The sequence below is a fragment of the Erythranthe guttata genome, chromosome 8 (genome assembly GCF_056151865.1).
Source record: "Erythranthe guttata isolate IM_541 chromosome 8, IM_541, whole genome shotgun sequence".
In the NCBI taxonomy this organism is placed as follows: domain Eukaryota; kingdom Viridiplantae; phylum Streptophyta; class Magnoliopsida; order Lamiales; family Phrymaceae; genus Erythranthe; species Erythranthe guttata.
Window position 1 is genome coordinate 16324421 of NC_142540.1, and position 22150 is coordinate 16346570.

At 38.1% G+C, this 22150-nt stretch overlaps 8 protein-coding genes, 1 long non-coding RNA gene and 1 pseudogene across 15 annotated transcripts; 7 read left to right on the forward strand and 3 right to left on the reverse strand.

The window, feature by feature from the left end:
- Nucleotides 1–121: 121 nt before the first annotated feature.
- On the forward strand, nucleotides 122–1930 carry LOC105951320 (monolignol oxidoreductase AtBBE-like 15). Its single transcript, XM_012974729.2, has one exon. It carries the CDS (start codon nucleotides 160–162, stop codon nucleotides 1765–1767), a length of 1608 nt encoding a protein of 535 aa, XP_012830183.2. The 5' UTR covers nucleotides 122–159; the 3' UTR covers nucleotides 1768–1930.
- Nucleotides 1931–2443: 513 nt separating this feature from the next.
- On the reverse strand, nucleotides 2444–4281 carry LOC105951321 (dihydroceramide fatty acyl 2-hydroxylase FAH1). Its single transcript, XM_012974730.2, has 7 exons — nucleotides 4025–4281; nucleotides 3881–3939; nucleotides 3703–3795; nucleotides 3387–3583; nucleotides 3185–3290; nucleotides 2943–3089; nucleotides 2444–2848 (listed from the first exon to the last, which is right to left on the reverse strand). The coding sequence occupies exons 2-7, from the start codon at nucleotides 3929–3931 to the stop codon at nucleotides 2732–2734; spliced, it is 711 nt and encodes a 236-aa protein (XP_012830184.2). The 5' UTR covers nucleotides 3932–3939; nucleotides 4025–4281; the 3' UTR covers nucleotides 2444–2731.
- Nucleotides 4282–5237: 956 nt separating this feature from the next.
- LOC105951324 (germin-like protein 8-9) lies at nucleotides 5238–5821 on the forward strand (annotated as a pseudogene).
- Nucleotides 5822–6121: 300 nt separating this feature from the next.
- LOC105951322 (tubulin beta-3 chain) lies at nucleotides 6122–8579 on the forward strand. The gene is made up of 3 exons (XM_012974733.2): nucleotides 6122–6688; nucleotides 7056–7325; nucleotides 7656–8579. Exons 1-3 carry the CDS (start codon nucleotides 6295–6297, stop codon nucleotides 8324–8326), a joined length of 1335 nt encoding a protein of 444 aa, XP_012830187.2. The 5' UTR covers nucleotides 6122–6294; the 3' UTR covers nucleotides 8327–8579.
- A 365-nt stretch (nucleotides 8580–8944) lies between these two features.
- On the reverse strand, nucleotides 8945–9759 carry LOC105951325 (putative germin-like protein 2-1). The gene is made up of 2 exons (XM_012974738.2): nucleotides 9584–9759; nucleotides 8945–9491 (listed from the first exon to the last, which is right to left on the reverse strand). The coding sequence occupies exons 1-2, from the start codon at nucleotides 9693–9695 to the stop codon at nucleotides 8956–8958; spliced, it is 648 nt and encodes a 215-aa protein (XP_012830192.2). The 5' UTR covers nucleotides 9696–9759; the 3' UTR covers nucleotides 8945–8955.
- Nucleotides 9760–10306: 547 nt separating this feature from the next.
- On the forward strand, nucleotides 10307–11143 carry LOC105951326 (putative germin-like protein 2-1). 2 transcript variants are annotated; one of them, XM_088822003.1, is made up of 2 exons: nucleotides 10307–10427; nucleotides 10569–11143. In XM_088822003.1, exons 1-2 carry the CDS (start codon nucleotides 10307–10309, stop codon nucleotides 11141–11143), a joined length of 696 nt encoding a protein of 231 aa, XP_088678129.1. The 2 variants fall into 2 exon arrangements, with proteins under 2 accessions (XP_088678129.1, XP_012830193.2); XM_012974739.2 differs by having other exon boundaries at nucleotides 10307–10418; nucleotides 10608–11143.
- Nucleotides 11144–11435: 292 nt separating this feature from the next.
- Nucleotides 11436–13637, forward strand: LOC105951323 (putative protein phosphatase 2C 58). Of its 2 annotated transcripts, XM_012974735.2 has the most exons (7): nucleotides 11451–11738; nucleotides 11848–11895; nucleotides 11979–12020; nucleotides 12116–12418; nucleotides 12505–12778; nucleotides 12868–13022; nucleotides 13177–13637. In XM_012974735.2, the coding sequence occupies exons 1-7, from the start codon at nucleotides 11709–11711 to the stop codon at nucleotides 13312–13314; spliced, it is 990 nt and encodes a 329-aa protein (XP_012830189.2). In that variant the 5' UTR covers nucleotides 11451–11708; the 3' UTR covers nucleotides 13315–13637. The 2 variants fall into 2 exon arrangements, with proteins under 2 accessions (XP_012830190.2, XP_012830189.2); XM_012974736.2 differs by lacking the exon at nucleotides 11848–11895 and having other exon boundaries at nucleotides 11436–11738.
- Nucleotides 13638–15599: 1962 nt separating this feature from the next.
- LOC105951330 (beta-glucosidase 13) lies at nucleotides 15600–18363 on the forward strand. The gene is made up of 12 exons (XM_012974743.2): nucleotides 15600–15901; nucleotides 15982–16051; nucleotides 16141–16199; nucleotides 16271–16346; nucleotides 16460–16537; nucleotides 16618–16705; nucleotides 16784–17039; nucleotides 17116–17231; nucleotides 17313–17524; nucleotides 17615–17752; nucleotides 17841–17949; nucleotides 18030–18363. Exons 1-12 carry the CDS (start codon nucleotides 15731–15733, stop codon nucleotides 18238–18240), a joined length of 1584 nt encoding a protein of 527 aa, XP_012830197.2. The 5' UTR covers nucleotides 15600–15730; the 3' UTR covers nucleotides 18241–18363.
- A 63-nt stretch (nucleotides 18364–18426) lies between these two features.
- Nucleotides 18427–22040, forward strand: LOC105951331 (uncharacterized). Of its 4 annotated transcripts, none has more exons than XR_016033180.1 (5): nucleotides 18427–18770; nucleotides 18914–20273; nucleotides 21128–21188; nucleotides 21391–21626; nucleotides 21743–22040. It is a non-coding gene; the product is annotated as an uncharacterized LOC105951331 (long non-coding RNA). The 4 variants fall into 4 exon arrangements; XR_016033182.1 differs by having other exon boundaries at nucleotides 21136–21188; XR_016033181.1 differs by having other exon boundaries at nucleotides 18914–19021.
- On the reverse strand, nucleotides 19096–21747 carry LOC105951329 (wall-associated receptor kinase 5-like). 2 transcript variants are annotated; one of them, XM_012974742.2, is made up of 3 exons: nucleotides 20784–21747; nucleotides 20539–20670; nucleotides 19096–20447 (listed from the first exon to the last, which is right to left on the reverse strand). In XM_012974742.2, exons 1-3 carry the CDS (start codon nucleotides 21631–21633, stop codon nucleotides 19276–19278), a joined length of 2154 nt encoding a protein of 717 aa, XP_012830196.2. In that variant the 5' UTR covers nucleotides 21634–21747; the 3' UTR covers nucleotides 19096–19275. The 2 variants fall into 2 exon arrangements, with proteins under 2 accessions (XP_012830196.2, XP_088678128.1); XM_088822002.1 differs by having other exon boundaries at nucleotides 20814–21739.
- Nucleotides 22041–22150: the final 110 nt, after the last annotated feature.

A 22150-nucleotide genomic window follows, 5' to 3' on the forward strand; every position in this document is an offset into this window, starting at 1 on the left:
TAAAACAAATTCACCATTAATTAGAAGGCAAGAAATGGTAAAAGCTTGCTAATTTAGCAAGCTAGTTTTTCAACAAAGACATAATTAAACCCATAAATAGCCTTTCTCACTCTCTCCTTAAACACAAGACAACAAGAAACATTATCCTAGGTAGCTATTATGGGATCCTCAATCATGAAAATAGTGATTCTTGCAGTAGTATTATCTTCTTCTTCTTCTTATGCAACTTCACAAACAATCCAAGAAAAATTCTACCAATGCATAATTGTGAACTCGGAGCTCGCAATCCCATTCTCAACCGCTTTCTCCACTCCCGAAAACGCTTCATTCACTACCATCCTCCAATCCACCGCCCAAAACCTCCGTTGCTTAACACCTTCCATCCCCAAACCCCAGCTAATCTTCACACCATTAATCGAAAACCACGTCCAAGCAGCAGTTACCTGCAGCAAAGAGCTTGATATACACCTCAGAATCCGAAGTGGGGGCCACGACTACGAGGGCCTATCCTACATGTCCGAAGACGAACAACCCTTCGTAGTACTCGACCTCTCCAAACTCCGCCAGGTCAGCGTTGACATTCCGGACAACACCGCGTGGGCCCAGGCAGGAGCGAGTGTAGGCGAGCTTTATTACCGAATTGCCCAGAAGAGCAAGACTCATGGTTTTCCAGCTGGCTTGTGCCCTAGCTTGGGAATTGGAGGCCATTTGACTGGTGGGGCGTACGGTCCTATGATGAGGAAATACGGGCTCGGAGCTGATAATGTGATCGATGCAAGAATAGTGGATTCGAGTGGTAGGATTCTTGATAGAGAATCTATGGGAGAGGATCTTTTTTGGGCTATTAGAGGTGGTGGTGGGGGTAGTTTTGGTATTATACTTGCATGGAAAGTGAGGTTAGTTCCTGTACCAACTATTGTCACGGTTTTCACTGTCTCAAAAACCCTAGAAGAAAACGGGACAGAGATTATCAAGAAATGGCAAGAAGTTGCGGATAAACTCGACGAGGATCTCTTCATTAGAGTCATTATGCAAGTGGTGGAAGGTTCTGAAAAGGGTTCGAAAACAGTGCAGACTTCTTACAACGCTTTGTTCCTAGGCGGAACCGATAGACTGCTCGGTGTAATGGAAACGGGTTTTCCGGAATTAGGGTTGACGAAAAAAGATTGCGTTGAAATGAGCTGGATCGAGTCGGTACTGTATATAGCAGGTTTTCCTTCGAAAACTCCACCCGAAGTATTGTTACAAGGGAAATCTTTATTCAAGAACTACTTCAAAGCGAAGTCGGATTTTGTGAGAAAGCCCGTTCCGGAGGAGGGTTTAAACGGGCTTTTTGAAAGGCTAATGGAAGAAGATTCCCCGTTGATGATATGGAATCCTTACGGTGGAATGATGAGCAATATATCGGAATCGGAAACTCCGTTTCCACACAGAAAGGGAGTTATATATAAGATACAGTATTTAACACTTTGGAATGACGATAAACAAGAATCGGAAGCGAAGCATGTTGACTGGATTAGGAGGCTGTATAGTTATATGCGAGCGTATGTCTCAAAGTTTCCGAGAGAGGCTTATGTGAATTACAGGGATCTTGATTTGGGAATGAATAGAAACGGTTCGACTTTTATCGAGGCGAGTTTGTGGGGTTCAAAATATTTTAAGGACAACTTTAGCAGACTTGTCAGGGTGAAGACAAAAGTTGATCCTGATAATTTTTTCAGGCATGAACAGAGTATTCCTATTCTTCCTTTGATGAGTGAAAAGTAAAATTTGATATATGTAGCAAGTTTATATGTTACTATATCACCTATAAGTTTGTGCCTCGTAGCTTATAATATAATTTATAAATGATTTTACTATTTTGATTGTCTCGTACGTCTCAACTAAAATCGAACTGCCGATTATAACAGTAAGAAATCTTTTTGAAGCAGAGAACTCTGTTTTTTTTCTTTTTTTTAATTACCATTGTTTATCTATTGAGTTTGACACAATAACTGCCGATTAATATGCATAAAGAAATTCAAGAATTTGATATCCCTTTCCCACATAGAAAAGGGAATTTTGTTCAATATACAGTCCTTGGTTAAATGGAGTGTAGGTGGGGAAGAAGAATCGAAGAAACATCTCGAACGGATTAAAAAGCGTTAATGAGTATATGGAGCCACATTTTTCGAATGCACCACGAGGTGCACATATAAATTATAGGGGTCTTGATTGAAGCCTTAATTAAATATTCAAAATCAAATGCAAGTTATTCGGAAGCTATGATTCGGGGAAGGAAATATTTCAAGAGATTGACACGAGTGAAGAAGAGGGTTGATCCGAGGAATATTATCATAAACGAGGAGAGCATTCCCGTGTTTTTTCATTAGATTAATCCCCTGCATAAGTGAATAATTTCAAGAATCAAGATTGATACACAATTTTGTTTTACGAGTAAGTGTTATGTGGCTAAATAATTTCTTTTAATATGAACAAATGGTCGTTCTTAGCTTTAACAATGTCTCATAAAATGCGATCCTCTACAAAAATCATAAAACGAAAAAGAAAATGTTGAAAAACAGAATATCCTATCAGCGTCTAACCGAAGTTGGCCCGGTCTAAAATACTAGTAGAGAAGCAAATACGAGAACGGAAACAGAACAAAAACCATGAATGAACTAACTAGAACTGCTATTCTGTCTTGAAATCAATTAATCCTCAGCAGTTGATTAAGTTGATCAATCCTTAATCAGCTGTCTTTCTTGGCAGATTTTGGAGGAAGTGTTCCGAAAACTCTGTCCCAGAATGTTGTAGTGATTCCAAATCCCTTGTCCTGAATTCTGAAGTGATGGTTCATGTGGTATCTCTACAATATATACACCATTATCACTCAGCACCAAAAAAAGCACGAACGGAAAATTCACAAGACATTACATAAATTACTCAGACTAGAAAATCACCTTGAGTTGGTAAGATACACCTTTCAACGGTTTGCCATGGTGCAAATAGTAATGCGTGCAATCGTACATCACGTACCCCAACAAACCACCTCCAAGAAAAGCATGCGAATAAGGTGCAGGTACCACAATCTTGATCAAACTCCAAAACTAATCCAACCAAAAAAAAAACGAAAAACAAAATTCAGAAAAGAATACAAAGAAATTCGTGTAATGAATATTATATTAAATTTTTTTTAACATACAGGTACGAGTAGAATTGCAGTTGCAGCAGGAGGGAAAACGAGTCGAAGCCCATCCATAGGGTGCTTGTGATGGCAGCCATGAACGAGGTAATGAAGTGTGTTTCCCCTGTTCAAATTCAATTTCGATCAAAAAAGTTAAATCAGCAATTTTTTTCTCAAGCTAACAAATGGAATGAGGGATGTAATTAAACATGAAAAATACCAATAGCTAGTTGTTCTGATGTGGAAAACGAAGCGATGCAAACAGTACTCCATAAAAGTCCATAAACAGACACCGGCTAACACCGTTAGTGGTGCATGATTAGCAGGAACGCCGTTTTCTAAAGACAACGAAACGAGCCAGCACACAACGGGTAGCCAGATTAGAGGAATTGCCCACCAACGAGTTCGAGTCAAAAACTGTTAGACAATGAACAAAAGCTAGATAAAGTTATCTCAATGAATGTGATACACATAAAGATTTGATTTTTAAGTTTAATTTTATTTTTTCGAAAATATTCAAGAATTCGAATAAGTACCTCAATAAGGCCATTTGAGAAAAACCGTGGGGTTTCTTTGGTAACAATAGGCTGGTGAACCCATTCCTCATAATCTTCTCCAAGATGGCCTACCTGTCATTATTAGTACATAAAGATTGGATTTTTAATTAAGCTAAATCAACAAGGGAAGAAAAAAAAGCCCTAGAAAATGTTTAACCTGGAAGACGAGTGGTTTGTTTAAATCCACCGAAAACTCCCGATGAACCATCTTGGCACCTACCCAGAAATTAATTTTGTTTTAATCTTACATGAAAATCAAGAACGTGCATGAAAAAATGAAAACATGAAAGAAAATCGAAACCTTAGGACAATGCTGGCCGGAGAACTGCTCAAATCACTTGTTTGATTATAGCTCTGTTAGGATGAAAAATGAATAAGCAGATTAGAATTTATGAAGAAATTGTTTCTTGCTCTGTTCTTCTGTTAGAATATATGGTGAAAAAAACTGAAGGGCGAAACTCGCGAGAAGCAGGGACAGCCTAACATGAGTAACTTCTTACAGATTTTCGATCTTTCGTACGTTGTCTTGCCATTTTTAGAAACTGATGAATTCCATCCAGAAAAGGAATGAAGGGTCATTTTGCGAATGTACGCACATTTGTTTATTGTTAATTAAGAGGTAAATAATTCACGTTTATGGATTTAAAAATTATTTTTTAATTGGAATCGTACAGTCCAATAACAAGAGAAGAACCCAATAACATTCGAGTTGGACCGCAGCCAAAAGGCCGATGATACACAAAGGAATAAAGAGCTCAGTTTGTTCTAAAGTTCGTGTGGAAATTGGAACCGAATTTTTTTATTTTCGTTGATTTTGTTACAAATTATTTTATTTTGGAAATAATATTTTTATTTAAAATTCCAATTTTGAATTTTTCGGGCTCTTTTGGACTCAAATTATAAAAGACATACTAATATATTGATTTTCAATGCCATTTTAAATTTCCGAAAATAATTTTGAAAATTCCGAGTTTTTTGTTCAAACAATTACATTAAAAAATTAAAAATGTCAATGTAGTGACAAAAAAGAATATACGATGAAAAGGTGAAGAATATTTGGACAGACGATCCATCCTGCATGCATGAATCAATTATATATATCTTAATCACATTGGGCATTGGCCATTGTTGGTTGGATTAATTACAATGTTTATCATCTTGTTTTTACCAATATATTTATATATTTATGCCTTAAAACTCCTTGCCAGTTGTTGTCTTGTGAAACATAGCCATCGTGATCATCTTCATCATAACCCATAAATTATATTTAATTGACTAGAAAATTAGTAATTAATAATTGGAAAAATCACTCATTTAATTTTTATATCTCTGAACTGTGAAGGCTTCATTCATACATAGAGACCCTTAATTAGTGTAGCTGTCTAGGCAACTATATCTCATTCACATTTCATTAATTTCTTCGAAAAATGGCAATTAATTTGATTATAATAATCCTAATTAGTTTTGTGGCCGGCTTTAATAACTTGGACTAATCTTGTTCTGGCCAATGACTTCAAGATTTTTGAGTTGCAGACTTCAACACTACAGGTAATTACTTCCATTTTTTCAAAAATAAAAAATTCCAGTTAATCTTACTACTAAATGCAGTGATATTGAATGGGTTTGCCTGCCTAGACCCGAAGCGCGTAACAGCAGATCATTTCTCCTTCAAAGGTCTCAACGTACCCACCCGGAAACACATCAAACCCATTGCATATATAAACAGGCCCACCGTGAACGAGATTCCGGGCCTCGACACACTCGGCATCTCCACCGTGCGAGTAGACTACGCCCTGCGTGGGGTGGTCCCGCCGCACCGCCAAGATACTGACGGTTTTGGACGGCACCGTGTATGTCGGAGCCGGAAAACAGGCTCATCTCGAAAGTACTTGGCAAGGGCGATGTGTTTGTTTTTCCATTCGGGCTAGTCCATTTTCAGCAGAATGTTGGCCCGGGAAAAGCCGTTACGATGGCGTTTCTCAACAGCCAAAATCCTGGTGTTATTGTCGTTGCTAACGCTGTTTTCGGGTCCAATCCCCCGAGGTTGAAAACTCCATTATTCATCAGCTGCAAGCACCCCACTATTAAATTAACTTAAACATAATACAAATATTTAAAATTTTGTATTACTTAATTTTTTTTAATGGAATTAATAATAATACATGCCAATTTGTATGTAGATGTTGATTATTGTCTTAATTTTGATAAAGGGAATCTTTTTCTAATTTGGGCTCGTGGTCATGTATGTAGACTTAAAGAGAATATAATATGGTTAGGCCGAATTTAATCATGGCCCAAAAACAATGTGAAAATGGCCAGGATAAAACAATGGCATTTCCGAAAATTCAGTCAAATTGGAGCCTGAAAACGTAAAACTCCGACCATCCGTATATAAACCGGGAAATGGGAATATGCCCCACCCGCCATAATCCGCCAATCTCCCTTTATTGCCTCTCGTCCGCTCCCCCACACGACAAAAGGAAGAAAAAACAGACAGCGACACCATTCCCAAAATTCACAATCCCAAGAAAGATCCATTCATTTCTGATTCCTCCGGAAGAACAGTAAAAAATGAGAGAAATCCTGCATATTCAAGGCGGGCAATGCGGCAACCAGATCGGCGCCAAATTCTGGGAAGTGATCTGCGACGAGCACGGCATCGACCACACCGGAAGGTACAACGGCGATTCCGAGCTCCAGCTCGAGCGCATCAACGTTTATTATAATGAAGCCAGCGGTGGGAGGTACGTCCCACGCGCCGTCCTCATGGACCTCGAGCCCGGTACCATGGACTCCCTCAGATCCGGCCCCTTCGGACAGATCTTCCGACCAGACAACTTTGTTTTCGGACAGTCTGGCGCCGGGAATAATTGGGCCAAGGGGCACTACACCGAGGGAGCCGAATTGATTGATTCCGTGCTTGATGTTGTTCGTAAAGAGGCCGAGAATTGTGACTGCTTGCAAGGTTTAATTTCCTTCTTTTTTTTTTTTTTCTGGATTTATTCGTTAGATCTGTGTTCCGATGATAGTAAAGACTCCATTTTTATGTAGGTATATTCTAGGTTTTGATATTATTTGTTCCAATTTTATTTTGGGGATAATCTTTGTTATATGTAATTTTATGAGTTTCTGTTGTTAATTTTTCTTATGATGATTGCGTTTATTAGGTACTCAATTTTGTAAGATACATATTTGGATCTTTTGTTTTCATTGTCTGGATCCGCTTATACTCTGTTTCACAGCTAATTATTTTATTGGATTGTGTCATCAGTTATGTAATTCTTTTTCTATATTAGATTGTAATAATTCTTACATTAATTTATATCGAACAGGATTTCAAGTCTGTCATTCTCTGGGTGGAGGTACTGGATCCGGTATGGGGACCCTTCTGATATCGAAGATAAGAGAGGAATATCCAGACAGAATGATGTTGACTTTTTCAGTGTTTCCTTCTCCAAAGGTATCAGACACTGTTGTTGAGCCCTACAATGCCACCTTGTCTGTTCATCAACTAGTCGAGAATGCAGACGAGTGCATGGTTCTTGATAACGAGGCTTTGTACGATATTTGCTTCCGCACTCTCAAGCTCGCCACTCCCACCTGTAAGTATATATTTATTTCCCTTTGTCTGTATTATGAGTGTTAATTGGAACGGAATTTCCCGATTATTTTTCGATTTTGGAACAATTTTTGATTTTTTCGATATATTTTTGGAATGGAATTTGAATTTGTATAAGATTCCGATTTCTGATCCGTTTTTAGTTTCCGAAAATATGTTTGAAATTTCCAAAAAACAAAAATTCCGAAAATATGTTTCCGAGAATGCTAATTCCCATCTAATCGGTCCGATTTTCACTCCTGATCTAGATTATCAAAATTTGGATTTATATAAACGACGTAATGAAAATTAAATCTTGTCTGTTTTATTTCAGTTGGCGATCTAAACCACTTAATCTCCGCCACAATGAGCGGTGTCACATGCTGTCTCCGTTTCCCCGGTCAACTCAATTCCGACCTAAGAAAACTCGCAGTCAATCTAATCCCATTCCCACGTCTCCATTTCTTCATGGTCGGTTTCGCCCCTCTAACCGCCCGCGGGTCCCAGCAGTATCGTTCCCTCACAGTCCCCGAGCTGACTCAGCAAATGTGGGACGCGAAGAACATGATGTGCGCAGCGGACCCTCGCCACGGCAGATACCTAACCGCTTCCGCAATGTTCCGAGGCAAAATGAGCACTAAAGAAGTCGACGAACAAATGATCAACGTCCAGAACAAGAACTCGTCTTACTTTGTCGAGTGGATTCCAAACAACGTTAAATCGAGCGTGTGCGATATTCCGCCAAAGGGTCTGAAAATGGCTTCGACTTTTATCGGAAACTCGACTTCGATACAGGAAATGTTCCGGCGTGTGAGCGAGCAGTTTACTGCCATGTTCAGGCGGAAGGCTTTTTTGCATTGGTATACAGGCGAAGGAATGGACGAAATGGAGTTCACTGAGGCGGAGAGTAATATGAACGATTTGGTGGCGGAGTATCAGCAGTACCAAGATGCTACGGCGGCGGAGGAAGAGTACGAGGAGGAGGACGACGAGGAAGCTGCTTAGCTTGAAGAGTAATATGAATGTTTGTTTCGTATGTTTCTCATACGTGAGTGATTGTGTCTGAATCTTGATATGCATGGTCGGTTTTCGATTGTCTTTTTTAGTGGTGATTGATGTATTTTTGAGTGATTTATATATATATATATATATATATATATATATATGGTTCATTGTGTTTGTAATTGGTTGTAACTTGTAACTAACAATATCATGTGTTTCTTGATCTGTTCTGTGTGAATCATGGATTTTTTTTTTTGGTGTACAGTACATGTGCTGGTTCTTGAACATTATTTATCATATGTTAGTTATAACTTATAAATTGCCTGAATATTTATATATAAATAAAAAATGATTTCACATCTCTTTATTAGTAGATGTAGATTTATTTATCAAATTAAAGTAAACATGCAGAGGAAAAAAAACACTCAAAAGTTGATTAACAAGTTCAATATTACAGGATTCAAAAATAACTGATCAAAACCATACTTTTATTCATCTGACATTAAACAACAACAATAACAACAATTACAAAGAATTCAACTAAATCAATGCTATTAATTCCTGTCACACATTTCAAAAAAAAATAAGCAACTTTCAGACAGATCTTTAGTGATGAGAGAATAAAGTGTAATTTAGAACTTGGATTGAATCAAATCAATGGTCTTAGTGTCTGTCTGAAAAGACTTTGCAAGAAGGTCATTAGCAATAGCAAGTTTCGACCCGAAAACCGCATTAGCAACGGTAATAACACCTGGGTTTTGGCTGCTTAGAGCTGCAATAGCAACTGCATTTCCAGTACCAACATTCCTCTGGTAATGTACAAGATTTACAGGGAATACGAACACATCTCCCTTTTGAAGCACTTTCGTAATCAGGCGATTTTCAGGGTTTGATGTGACGAATCCCACTTCGAGCGTGCCTTCGACCACTGTCAAAATCTCGGTTGCACGTGGGTGAGTGTGCGGAGGATTAACCCCCCACGGAGCATAATCTACACGTGCCAATGAGATTCCGAGTGTGTTGAGACCTGGAATTTGGGCTACGTTTACTGGAGTCACTTTTGAGCCGACAGGGTTTGAAGTGTTCCCTGGTAAGTGGAGCCCACTGAAGAAAAAATCGGTTGCTTGTGCCAGCTTGGCATCCTTGCATGCAAATCCATTAACCATCACTGAAATATAAACAGAGGTATAAAACGTTAACTAACTCGTGTTTTAAAACATGAGATGATTATTATTTTTATTAAATACATGAATATCATACCAGGGCCTGTGGGATCAGCAACACAGAAATCTTGAAGAGGGCTTGGATCAGATGCTAAAGCATTTGAACTAATTGCAACCAACACGCACACCAAGACTAAATACGATGTCATGTTTTTTTCCTCTGTTCTGTAAGGATTTACTTAGCTTGTGAGTGTAGGAAAACAAGATTAATTGCGATCGAGATTCGAGATGGGAAATAATCTCATTGAGAAGCTGGTTTTTATAGAGATAGCTGATGATATGATTGCCGGTTTTTTGCCGTCTTTGGGACAGCATAATTCAGATAACGAGTGTGTTCTAATTAATTCATTCATTAATAAAGAAAGAAAAAAAAACAGAAGAGCGTGTGGAAATGGTAATGACGAACGAGGGACTTACATATGTATTAACGAATTAAATAAATCATATTCAAGAAGTGACTATATGGCCTGTCGAAATCGCTATAATAATACGAAGCAGACAGACAAAATGTAAGTTCAATAATAAATTAAAATTCACATGCATGACCGGTTCCTTGCCGTCTTTAATCATATACAATGCGTCAATATATTAATACTTATTTTCTAAATTCTAATGAGATCTCATCGATCGAAGATTGCATAGATATCATTCTCAAAACCCTATAAAAACCACTCTCATGTTTCCCAAAAATCACAAGACACCATTAACTTCAGACAATATATATAATCAACTGTGAAACCAAAAAAAAAAAAAAGAAAACATGGCATCCAATCTTATTATCCTTGTATTCCTCATTGCAACTTGTTCAATTGTATTGGCATCTGATCCAAGCCCACTCCAAGATTTCTGTGTTGCTGATCATAGTGGCCCTGGTATACACACACACACACACACACACACACACACACACACACACACATATATATATATATATATATATATATATATATATATATATATATATATATATATATATATACACGATCGAATAGAATAATAATGCATGAAGTTCCATTATTTTTATGTTCTTATATTTTTTTTTATGTATATGCATGGCACAGTTCTTGTGAATGGATTTGCATGCAAGGATGCCAAGCTAGCACAAGCAACCGATTTCTTCTTCAGTGGGCTCCACTTACCCGGCAACACTTCAAATCCAGTCGGCTCGAAAGTGACTCCAGTAAACGTAGGCCAAATTCCAGGTCTCAACACACTCGGAATCTCACTAGCACGTGCAGATTTTGCTCCGTGGGGTGTTAATCCTCCGCACACTCACCCACGTGCAACCGAGATTTTGACAGTGATCGAAGGCACACTCGAAGTGGGATTCGTCACATCAAACCCTGAAAATCGACTTATCACGAAAGTGCTTCAAAAGGGAGATGTGTTTGTTTTTCCTGTGAATCTTGTACATTACCAGAGGAACGTTGGTACTGGAAATGCAGTCGTTATTGCAGCTCTGAGCAGCCAAAATCCAGGTGTTATTACCGTTGCAAATGCGGTTTTCGGGTCGAAGCCAGCTATTGCTAATGATCTTCTTGCAAAGTCTTTTCAGACAGACACTAAGACCATTGACTGGATTCAATCCAAGTTCTAGATTATATTATATCATATTATATTTTTTTTCTGAAATGTGTGACATGAATTGGTTGTATTCCTTGCAATTGTTTAATTCCGTATGATTGAATTATATTTTGATTACTGATTTCGCAATTGATTAATTACTGTAATTTTTGTACTTGCTAGCTAATTATATTTATTTATGTCCACTACTATTACACCATTAAGTTACATTTTCAAAAAAAATGAATATATATCATTTTTTTTAATGAATAAAAAATAGAAATCAATTATTATTCATTTTGTAATAACACGTAGTTAAAAAAATTAATGCAATTAGTAAATGGAGATTTTACTGTTGAGTAGCTTTTGGCATGCTGCAAAATTGGAGAAAGGTCGACGGCGGTGGGCGGTGGGCGGTGAGCGGCGGAAGACACCAAAGCATGACTCTCCTCCGCCGATTCACCAGCCCACACCACGTGTATGTTAAAAACCCCAATCTCCAGGATACAGTAAACCCTAAAAATAGCTCATCTGGTATAAATGATCCTTGGGTTTCCATTTTCGGACTCAACAAATATTCACAACTCTGATTTGTCGGCATGGAGGATTCGAATTTTGTGAAGGTTAAGGTATGTTAAATATTATCTGGCGGTAATTGTATTTTCTTTTTCCGTTAAAAACCAGACAACTATCTCAAATTGTATGTACAGTGACTTCCCGATATTTTTAAACTTGCAGAGGGGAAGATCAAATTCAAATACTGATGCAGAAATCATTAAAATAAAGGTTAATATTGTGTTATGATTTATGAAATAGTTATCTAACCATGCTCATTTTTTTTTATTTTTTTTTTTATTTTTTTCATTCAGAGGAATGAAACTCCAGATGATATCTTCTCAGCACTTCTCAAGGTCTGTAATCTTTTTGCTATCTTTTGATTAGATATTTAATGAAAAAAACTAGTGACGTAAGTTTTTTGTCTGTTTTTTTTTTGTATTTCCTGAAGGAACAAGGTCTCGACAAAGATTCCGATGGCGATGCCGATTCCGATGATGTTGATGAGACAGAGAAGGATGATGTGGATAGAGACGACTATACGAAAAACAAAGATGATAGGAAACGAAGCATCTCTTGTGGCTGTCATTTAGTCGAAGGAAAAATGAGACACGGAATGGAAGATTACTTGGTTGCCAAACATAAGACGATTAATGGTCATAAACTAGGGCTGTACGCCATTTTCGACGGGCACTCTGGTCGTGAAGTTGCTGAATACTTACAAAACCACCTCTTCGAAAACATACTCAACGAGGTATATTAACAAATTCGGTTTAGTTGAATAATATATAATCAAGATTTTTACAGCTAGACTAATTACAGTCAATATTTGATACACAGCCCGATTTTTGGACAAGCCCTAAAGCCGCTGTTAGAAAGGCTTACGAAGCTACAAATAAAGATATACTCGAAAATGTAGTTGGTTCAAGGGGTGGTTCGACAGCTGTCACAGCGATATTGATCGATAAGGTGGACCTCATTGTAGCTAATGTTGGAGACTCGCGTGGCGTAATTTGTAAGAGCGGCACTGCAAAACAAATTACTGTGGACCATGAGCCTATGAAGGAAAAGAAACTTGTCGAGAGCAAAGGAGGCTTTGTTTCGAAGAAACGAGGTTATAATTTGATTTTCGAAAACTAAATTGATCAGAATTCTTTTTTTTTTTTTTTTTTTTGAGGATTTATATGGTGTATGTGCGCACAGGAAATGTTCCACGTGTCGATGGACAGCTGGCAATGACGAGGGCGTTTGGAGACGAGAGGCTAAAGGACCACATTACAGCGGAACCGTATATTGCAATCAAGAAAATTGATGAAGATACAGAGTTTGTTATATTAGCAAGTGATGGCCTTTGGAAGGTTGACATATTATTGATTTCATTTGTTAGTCAACTCATATACATGGAATTAATTTTGTTTAAATATACATCTGCAGGTTATGTCGAATTATTGATTTCATTTGTTCGTCAACTTATATACATCGAATTAATTTTGTTTAAATATATATCTGCAGGTTATGTCTAACCAAGAAGCTGTGGACTGTATTCGAGAATCACGCGATGGTCAAGAGGCTGCAGAGGAGTTGATTAAAGAGGCACTTTTGAGGGAGGGCAAAGACGACATTTCGTGTGTTGTTGTCATGTTCCACTAATGATTATCGCAGACATTTGTAGGGTAATTGACATTGTACAGTTTTAAGAATAATAATAACGAATAAGCCGAATTTAAGGTTGTCTGAAATGACTAGTACAAGGCATTGTTTCTTGCAAAAGCATGGCTTCTACTTCTAGGAAACAAGATGTCACTTTTGTTGGCGACATTTTCTTGAAAGTCGCAAGGTTCTTCTTCGTCGATAGTTCCAATCTTGCCTAGGGCAATACTGTAACTTCTGTCCATTACAGCATATCCACTTATCTCTCTCCCTCTTACAGTACTGTCAAATTTCTTGATATTCCTCCAGTTATATTTCCTGCAGATTGATTGGTAGAGTTCTTCGAGATAATTATTATCGGCCATTTTCTTCGAATTTTGGCTACTATATCCCTTTGGCAAATTGCGTATGTTTGTTACAGGGCAGACCAAAATGTTAGCACTAGCAAAATTACCTTCGACATTAAGCATAGTGTCCACGTATAAGTCTCTGGCTTTTCGCAAGAATTTTTTCGGTGCTCCAATGTAATGCCTCAATCTGTTCTGCTTAGTTTCTGTGATCTTCATTGTATAACAGAAAGAACTTCTTTCTTCCTTAGTGTGATTGATTTGAGATGTTTATTTATTGTACTATTATATAGAAAAAGATGGAGCATTGGGGAAGTGGGATTCAACGCAAGAATACAGGTCAAATGAAGTGAAGACTTTCTTGGATTTGAATCAAGAATTGGTTCTACAAAAGCTGCAATCTTGTCTGTTTTAGACATTTGCCTTGCCTATTATGGCACTGTTTGAAATGGTCCGAAGATTCTTGAAGTTGTTTTAACATTGTTAAAAAAATCAGCTCCTAATAAACGACAAAATTAAACTCAACTAGAGCGGGCTTGGAGTGAACCACATTGGCTCCGGTAAAATCCTCTTTATGCTTCCGTAATCACACGGATAATAGCAGGGCGAAATCTCACCATCTCCGTAGCTAAAAATGCCATTATCGTGCCCACCGTAGGGGCATTCGATCCAAGCTGCTTTCACACCAAGAACGTCATTAAAGTAAATCGAATCCCGTTTCAGTTCCGGAAATTCGTCAGCAGAAATAGCAAACCCGTGGTTCCTTCCGATGAAAAGAGCTAGCCCATCCGGTGAACCCCATCCATGCAAAACACGATGTTTTCAGAATCATATCTATAAACATCGAAACCTACAGTCTTGTAAGGATATTTATCATCATCGTATCCCCTGTCTGAATCGTAATATATTTCTTCAGCGTAAGATCCTTCAGCGTTCATTCGTTCGATGCAGTATCTTTTCACGAGAAATAGCTCGCTGGATTATTGGTTGACCACCAAGAATTTCACAATGTGAGACGACTGTTTGAGATTCAACTCTTCTTCCGACCGTGCCATGATGTAATAATACACGCCGTCGGACAGGTCTCCCATCGGAATCAGGGTTGGGGAAAATCGGTCCCGCAGATCCCAAGCCTCCAGCTCGCCGAGTGCGGCAGAGTAAACGAAGGACTGGTAATCCCTGTTGTGGAGATTTGAAGACGGAGCGCCGATGGGGATCCACTGGGTGGTGCTGCGGCGGCCGGGGCAGCAGAAGGCCAGTCTTTGTTCCGGCCCATACGTCATCATTGCGCGGCAGTCTTCTCCGACCTCCGGTGGCGGCGTCGGATCCGAGGCTCAATACTTTGTCCTCAGCGAGGCTGTAGAACTTATAGACCATGCCGCCACCTTTAAGAGCTGGTGGTATCATCAGCCAAGGCGAGATTTTGTTATGGCAAACTCGACGGGCAATGGACGGATTCATCTGAGACGCTCACAGTACTGGTCGGAGAACAGAAACCACCCAAAAAATTAGCTTTCCGAGAAATGCAATTAGAATATCCGGCAGGCACTTTCCGGGAAATCAAACGGAGTACGGACGGAAACGGAACCATGCCTGTGCAGCTGATAACTTGTACCTCAAGTTTCAATTCTTCAATTCCAGGTTTAACCTTTATTTTTCCCTTTTATATATAGTAGTAAATAAATAAAATGGAATTAAAGATTTGATTTTTGATGTGGTTTTGTATTAAATAAAAGGGCCCATTTTAATAGTTTTAGTAGGTAGTGTTTGTTCTTGTCTTTCCAGATATGAATGATTTGATCTGGATTTGGTCTACTTGCATATATACCTCCAAAACTCTATTTTGAGCATCAAAATCCCACTATTTTGTCTTCCACTTTCAACCACTCAATCATATTAATAAAGAAAAAAGCAAAACCAATGATTTGGCATCGGATCCAAAGCAAGATCACAACTTAATCATGTCAAATCATTGACTTGTTTTTTCACTGAATCTTGTGCTTCAAGAATGTCTACAACTATAAAACATAGCTGGGATTCAAGAAGAAAAACAGGGCAAGTGATTAGTAATGGCAGTTACTCAAACTTACTTAGTGATCTCTCTCCTTGTACTTATCACTCATCAACACACTTACGCGGGTCCCACTTCGGAATCCAGGTGTCAGTGCAACGGCACATTCTTCAACCGTGGACAATTTCCCGGAGATTTCATCTTCGGGGCAGCATCATCAGCTTATCAGGTACTTGCTTAATCATAACTACTTAATTAATCCTTTCCTAATCCTACCACGCTTTTGCCTTCGTCTTTATTTTTTTTCAGTATGAAGGTGCATTCAATGAAAGTGGGAAAGGCATGAGCATGTGGGATAATTTCACACACATGTATCCAGGTTTTTTTTCCAGTATTACACCCTGGAATATGATCACCGTTTTTTTTCTTTTCGATTTTGTTTTTCTTATGTTACTATTACTACAACAGATAAGATTAAGGACCACAGAAATGGAGACATAGCAATTGATTCATATCATCGGTACAAGGTAATATATAACTGTCTCTTCATTCACAATTTTCTTAGTTATTCAGAACTTCTAATTCTTTTTTCGTGTAGGAAGATGTGAAGATCGCACGAGATTTAGGCCTCGATGCCTACAGAATTTCGATATCATGGCCTAGGATATTACCAGGTTAATTATAATGTTTATCTTTGCCAACATTCAGACAATATATATGTTCAGTTAAATTTGTAAATATACTTTTTCCATTTTCTTGATTAAATTCTCATTCTTATGTAATTCAGGTGGAAAAATCGACCAAGGCGTGAATCAGGAGGGGATTAATTATTACAACAATCTCATCAACGAGCTCTTAGCTAACGGTTCATGAATTCACTATCCTCACATTTTGATTAGCACATCAATTAATTCGATATATTTTATTCGATCGTTTTCTTTGCAGGTATAGAGCCTTTTGTAACTATTCTCCACTTTGATATTCCACAAGCTTTACAAGATGCATATGGTGGATTTCTAAGTCCCCAAATTCTGTAAGCCAATATAAAATTGGCATATTCGTTTTAGTCCAATTATTTTCTATTTATGTTTGAAAAAACATATTTTATCAGGGTTGACTTCGTGGACTTTGCAAACCTCCTGTTTGACCAATTTGGTGACCGGGTCAAATATTGGATCACTATAAACGAACCGTGGACTTTTAGTGTCTACGGTTATGCATTCGGTTTGTTTGCTCCGGGTCGATGTGCCAGCTGGCAAGGCCTCGATTGCACGGGTGGTGACTCAGCTGTAGAGCCGTACATTGTGGCTCACAACCAACTTCTTGCTCACTCTGCTGTTGTAAATTTGTACAGAAATAAATATCAGGTAAAATAATTAATTAAAACTCCATAAAATTCTACAATGTATGTATGGAAACACATTGAGATAAAAGGTAATGCAGGCATTGCAAAATGGGACGATTGGGATAGCGGTTGCTTCGTATTGGTTTGAGCCGTTGGATGAAACGGATGAGAATTTGAAGGCGAAGAATCGAGCACTTGATTTCATGCTAGGCTGGTCAGTGTTATTTTATTTTTATTTTTTTATGCTTATAAGTGTATAAAGAATGATTTTTAAATTGTACATATTATTTATCAGGTTCTTGGAACCACTAACACTAGGTAATTATCCGGAAAATATGAGGGTTCGAGTTAGAAATCGACTGCCTAAATTCACCAAAGAGGAAATGAAAATGATGAAAGGGTCGTTCGATTTCATTGGATTCAATTATTACGGTGCAATTTATGCGTTTAACAAGCCAAGCGCTTCTAATTTCAGCTACTCCACTGATGCTCAGATTGACATCACAGGTGAGATGCATTTAACACGTGTTAATTAGTTATTAATGCATGTGGAAAACATGGTTCATCTTTAAGGTTGTTATAATGATTCTTGTAAAGGGGAGAGAAATGGGAAGGCGATAGGCGAACAAGCAAGAAACTCGAGCCGGATATACATTTACCCCAAGGGAATTAAGGGAATTCTGAGATACATAAAGGAAAAATACAATGATCCACTGATTTACATCACTGAGAATGGTAGAAAACAAGATTTCTATTTTTTTTTCGGAAATTAATTGTTTCATATTTTTCTCCAAATTAAACCTTATTACAAATAATTCCACAGGAATCGACGAAGATGCAAAGGACAATTCAGAAATACTCGAGGCGTTAAAAGATGACACGAGAAAAGACTATATTCGTGATCATCTGTGTTGTCTGCATGAAGCAATTGAGTGAGAGCCTAAAATTTTTTTTTTTCATTATAAACACATTTAAAATGTGATTTGAATTATTGGCTGAAAATGCATGGCAGGAAAGAAAGTGCAAATGTGAAGGGATATTTTGTGTGGTCGTTGATGGATAATTTCGAGTGGTCTTCGGGCTTTTCGGTTCGGTTCGGGCTGAATTATGTTGACTACAAAGATAAATTGTTGAGAAGATACCCAAAACTATCTGCTCTTTGGTTCAAAGAATTCCTTGTCAAGACAAGTTCGGAATCTCAATCAAGAATTCGGGACCAATGAACTACATTTCGGTCGGTTTTGTAGATGTTACAATCAGTGAAGTATGAAAAAATATATACATTTCGAGAAATCGCTACTGTAATTTTATATTATAATAATATTTCATAAATAATTATTTTTTTTTTCTTTTTGTGGCATTCATTATTAAGTTTGCTATAAAAAAAAAAAAAAGATAGATCTCAAAATATGCAATTCAATGGTTTTCAGATGTAATTCTGACTGAGCTGGAATTAGTATTAATTCAGAAATACCCAGCCCAAATAAAGTATTGACCCCAATACTTATTTCTCCATCTGGCCCAACAACTCCTCTACTTCACTTCAGAACGCTGTCGTTTCATCCCTTCAATTCGCCTCCGTCGCCGTCGCCGTTGCCCCCACCGAAGCCCCGTGGATCATCACAGAAAATTGAAGACACTCCTCAACCATTCGATGATGTTCTAACCTTAATTTAAAAAAATGGATAAAATGGTTTCCCGCTACCATTCCTCAACCATGGCGGCGTTCGTGCAGCTGAAGCCACACCGCTGGGTTTGTGTTATTGTGTATCAATTTTAGTATTGCATTTCGAAATCATTGCATATGTGTTTTGCAGAAGTATGTTAATTAAATTTGTGTTGTTTTTTTGTTTTTATAATTTTTCTTTGCCATGCTGGAATCGTGGGTCGATACAGATCTCTAATGGTGGTGGGCACGGCGGTGCCGGAGTTTGTAGCGGCTTCGATTTGGCACTGGGGAAATGGATGAACAACGATATGGAGATCATCAGCTGAAGGCATATGGTAAAAGCGCTTCTACTTCCATTTTCTAACGGTTGGTTTGCTACATTTTTTATACGAGTCTAGTACTTTCCCTATTGTGTGATGATACATTTTCAACTTTTACTTCAGAAATTAGGTAAAGAAATACAAGACAACATTTTGTATAGCACATCAACTTCTAACACATACTTCTGATAATCGTTGCCTAATTAATTGCAACTTTTTTTTTTTTTTTGTGAAATCCCTCCAAATTGTTTTCACATGAGAAGTAAAGCTTAGTTTGTCTTGGACATTGTTTGATCATCCTCTGCTTCAGAATCATTCTCGGAACTTTGGCAAGATTCACTTATGGAACGAGAATCATCACGAAAGCTGTCTTGATGCCCTGGAAGCTCTTTAGCCTTTCTCAGTTGGTCGATTTCTGCTGCCACTTCTTTCATGCTCGGTCTTTTACGTGCATTTACTTTCATGCATCTCTTAGCCAGTTTTGCCACTGCAAGAATTTCCTCTTCATCACCTTCATCTGCGACTACTTGCTCCAATATTTCAGACAAACAATTCTTCTTCACTGCTGATCGAAAACGGAGTGCCAGCCCCACGTCATCTTTGGTAGAAGAGATTGCCTTTTGTCCTGTAAGTATTTCAGCAAGAACAACCCCAAATGCATAAACGTCACTCTTGTCATTTAGTTGTCCACACCGGAAGTACTCAGGATCCAAATAACCAAATGTGCCTCCGACCAATGTTGTTAGATGAGTCCTGTCGATAGATACTGACCTTGAGAGGCCAAAGTCAGATATTACAGCCTTGTAATTCTCATCCAACAATATGTTGCTCGATTTAATATCTCTGTGGTAAATGGCTGTCGAAGCGTACGAGTGCAAGTACGCGAGTGCCCCTGCAACTTCTGCAGCAATACGTAGGCGATTCTCCCAAGAAACTGTGGAGGTGTTTTGCTCATCGTGAATATGTTGAGAGAGTGTACCGTTTGAGATATACTCATATACGAGCAGTGGAACTTGAGTCTCTAGACAACAGCCCAACAATTTGACTATGTGCCTGTGGTTTATTTGTGACAAGATAAAAACCTCGTTTATAAATTGGCTTACTTGACTGTCGTCGGATATGTTTGCCTTCTTTACTGCTACTATTTTACCATCTGATAGCATTCCTTTGTAGACAGTACCGAGCCCTCCTTTGCCAAGAATACGGATTTCGCTGAATTTATCTGTGGCCTTCTCCAATTCCTCGATTCTGAAAAGTTTCAATTCAGGTAATACACCTCCCTTAGTTGAATTTGAAGAAGATATCTGCTGTTGGAGTAGCAAACCCCCATTTCTCTTGAAACATCTCTGCTTGGTTGTCCTATCATTTATCTTTTGAATCTTTCGCCAAATCCAAAGACTAATAGCCACTAGAACGAGAATACCTACAGCTAGGCCAATTCCTGTTTGTGCATATAATAACTAAAGTCAACAGCGATTTGAGAATGTGTGTGAAAGACGAACAAAATAGAGCAAGTGTGTGGAAGTACTTACCTAAGGCAATGAGCACTGGAAACCTGTTTCTACGATGATAAGGCAAGCAGTAGTAACCGCCTGCAGTATTAACACAAAGGTCGTTCTTTGGGCATGTGTTCTTATACTTTGCTTCTCCACACTCATCAATGTCTGAAAAATTCAAATGAACATGTATGGTTACATTGATTAGTTCTAATCTTGGAATCTTTTCCAGTCTTATGACCGAAAAAAAATAAAAAATAAAAAATAAAAAAAATCATCACCTTGGCATCCTTGTAGAAGATAAGGGTTACCTCGGTAACCTTTGCTGCATTTGCATCTGTATGACATGCCTGGTTTATAGTCAATGCACTCTGTGTTCTGTCCACATGCATAGTCTACTCTTCCCGTTGCTTTACTGCAGCTTGTATTCCCAACTGCCCATTCATACATTAGTGGGACGTGGTACCTTTGATTACAATCAGAGAACATACTCTTGTTGAGTGCAAAATCCTTGTCCACGATTGCGAAAAACCCACAATGATATGCCCATGATTTTGTCATGGTATTCATTGTCTCGAACCATAAATATAAATCTGTTGGATCTTTTGGTAAATTGATTTGGCAGCACTGCAGGCCCGAACAAGATGAAGAAGGCGAAGGGAGTATGTCAGTGCGGTTGCAAAAAGGTGCACACCCTCCCACAAAGTTTTTAGTTTGTCTATCAATTATGTATGCATAGAAATCACACCCCATTGCAACGAACTTATTTCTGGTGTGAGATATATAGAAATTATTGTGGAGATCACCAATCATCAAAGTATGGCCGTACTGTGTTTCTCCCGACTTGTCAAATTTCAAAGCTACAACCATAGATTTTTTATATTGCAGGCTATGAGTTGAGATAGAGATGTCGACCGTACCGTTGGACCAAATTAGCGAACCAGTTGTCTTGTTGCACGTGACTTTAAATGCTTCGTCGATGTAGCATCCCTTGTCCGTGCCAAATGGATAAGGAATTTCCAGTTTGCCACATTTCCTTTGGCAATTATCACAAGGTGCTATTGCCGCTTCTGTTTTTCGCGATTGGGTGCTGCATATCATGAGAAAAACGAGCCAAATATGAGGTGCCATTTTTATTTTTTTTGCTTTGCTTATTGTTTCTGTGTTTTTAGTCTCTGCAATTTGTTTGGAATGAATGCCACATGATGTATTTATTTCATGTTTTTCAATTATTGCACAGATCAATAATAGTGCAGGTCTGTCAAGAACTCCTTTTCCAAAAGCAAAATGGAAAATTGTGGACTTGAACAAAAGATGTAATTGTGGAGCCTGTCAGTCAATCAATATCATTCTCTGTTTAAATCAAAAGCATGTTTTAATTGGCCTTGTATCCTTTTTTTTTTTTTCGTTAGGCGACGAAAATTTACACAAATAACACGATTCAAAATACAGGACGATCATGATGGTGATCTATCAGGTAATTGGAGGATATTTCTGGGAAAAGAAAAGTGATTATTATCTTTGATTGATCAGCTTTATAAGGTAAAGGAGCTTTAGAGGTTGTCGATTCCATCAAATACCCCACTTATATACAATTATTTTGTCAATTTTGGAAAATATTTACTCAGATTTTCTTCAAGTTTTGATA

Coding starts and splice junctions, on each gene's coding strand:
- LOC105951320 (XM_012974729.2), top strand. CDS start 160: ATGGGATCCTCAATCATGAAAATAGTGATTCTTGCAGTAGTATTATCT.
- LOC105951321 (XM_012974730.2), bottom strand. CDS start 3,931: ATGGTTCATCGGGAGTTTTCGGTGGATTTAAACAAACCACTCGTCTTC. Junction 3,291..3,386: donor ATCAGAACAACTAGCTATTG/GTATTTTTCATG, acceptor GAATTTGAACAG/GGGAAACACACTTCATTACC. Junction 3,090..3,184: donor CTGCAATTCTACTCGTACCT/GTATGTTAAAAA, acceptor TGGTTGGATTAG/TTTTGGAGTTTGATCAAGAT.
- LOC105951322 (XM_012974733.2), top strand. CDS start 6,295: ATGAGAGAAATCCTGCATATTCAAGGCGGGCAATGCGGCAACCAGATC. Junction 6,689..7,055: donor GAATTGTGACTGCTTGCAAG/GTTTAATTTCCT, acceptor TATATCGAACAG/GATTTCAAGTCTGTCATTCT. Junction 7,326..7,655: donor CAAGCTCGCCACTCCCACCT/GTAAGTATATAT, acceptor GTTTTATTTCAG/TTGGCGATCTAAACCACTTA.
- LOC105951325 (XM_012974738.2), bottom strand. CDS start 9,695: ATGACATCGTATTTAGTCTTGGTGTGCGTGTTGGTTGCAATTAGTTCA. Junction 9,492..9,583: donor TGCTGATCCCACAGGCCCTG/GTATGATATTCA, acceptor TTTATATTTCAG/TGATGGTTAATGGATTTGCA.
- LOC105951326 (XM_088822003.1), top strand. CDS start 10,307: ATGGCATCCAATCTTATTATCCTTGTATTCCTCATTGCAACTTGTTCA. Junction 10,428..10,568: donor TAGTGGCCCTGGTATACACA/CACACACACACA, acceptor TCCATTATTTTT/ATGTTCTTATATTTTTTTTT.
- LOC105951323 (XM_012974735.2), top strand. CDS start 11,709: ATGGAGGATTCGAATTTTGTGAAGGTTAAG. Junction 11,896..11,978: donor CAGAAATCATTAAAATAAAG/GTTAATATTGTG, acceptor TTTTTCATTCAG/AGGAATGAAACTCCAGATGA. Junction 12,021..12,115: donor TCTTCTCAGCACTTCTCAAG/GTCTGTAATCTT, acceptor TATTTCCTGAAG/GAACAAGGTCTCGACAAAGA.
- LOC105951330 (XM_012974743.2), top strand. CDS start 15,731: ATGGCAGTTACTCAAACTTACTTAGTGATCTCTCTCCTTGTACTTATC. Junction 17,040..17,115: donor TGTACAGAAATAAATATCAG/GTAAAATAATTA, acceptor AAGGTAATGCAG/GCATTGCAAAATGGGACGAT. Junction 17,753..17,840: donor GATTTACATCACTGAGAATG/GTAGAAAACAAG, acceptor ATAATTCCACAG/GAATCGACGAAGATGCAAAG.
- LOC105951329 (XM_012974742.2), bottom strand. CDS start 21,633: ATGGCACCTCATATTTGGCTCGTTTTTCTCATGATATGCAGCACCCAA. Junction 20,671..20,783: donor TCTTCTACAAGGATGCCAAG/GTGATGATTTTT, acceptor TGAATTTTTCAG/ACATTGATGAGTGTGGAGAA. Junction 20,448..20,538: donor TCCAGTGCTCATTGCCTTAG/GTAAGTACTTCC, acceptor ATGCACAAACAG/GAATTGGCCTAGCTGTAGGT.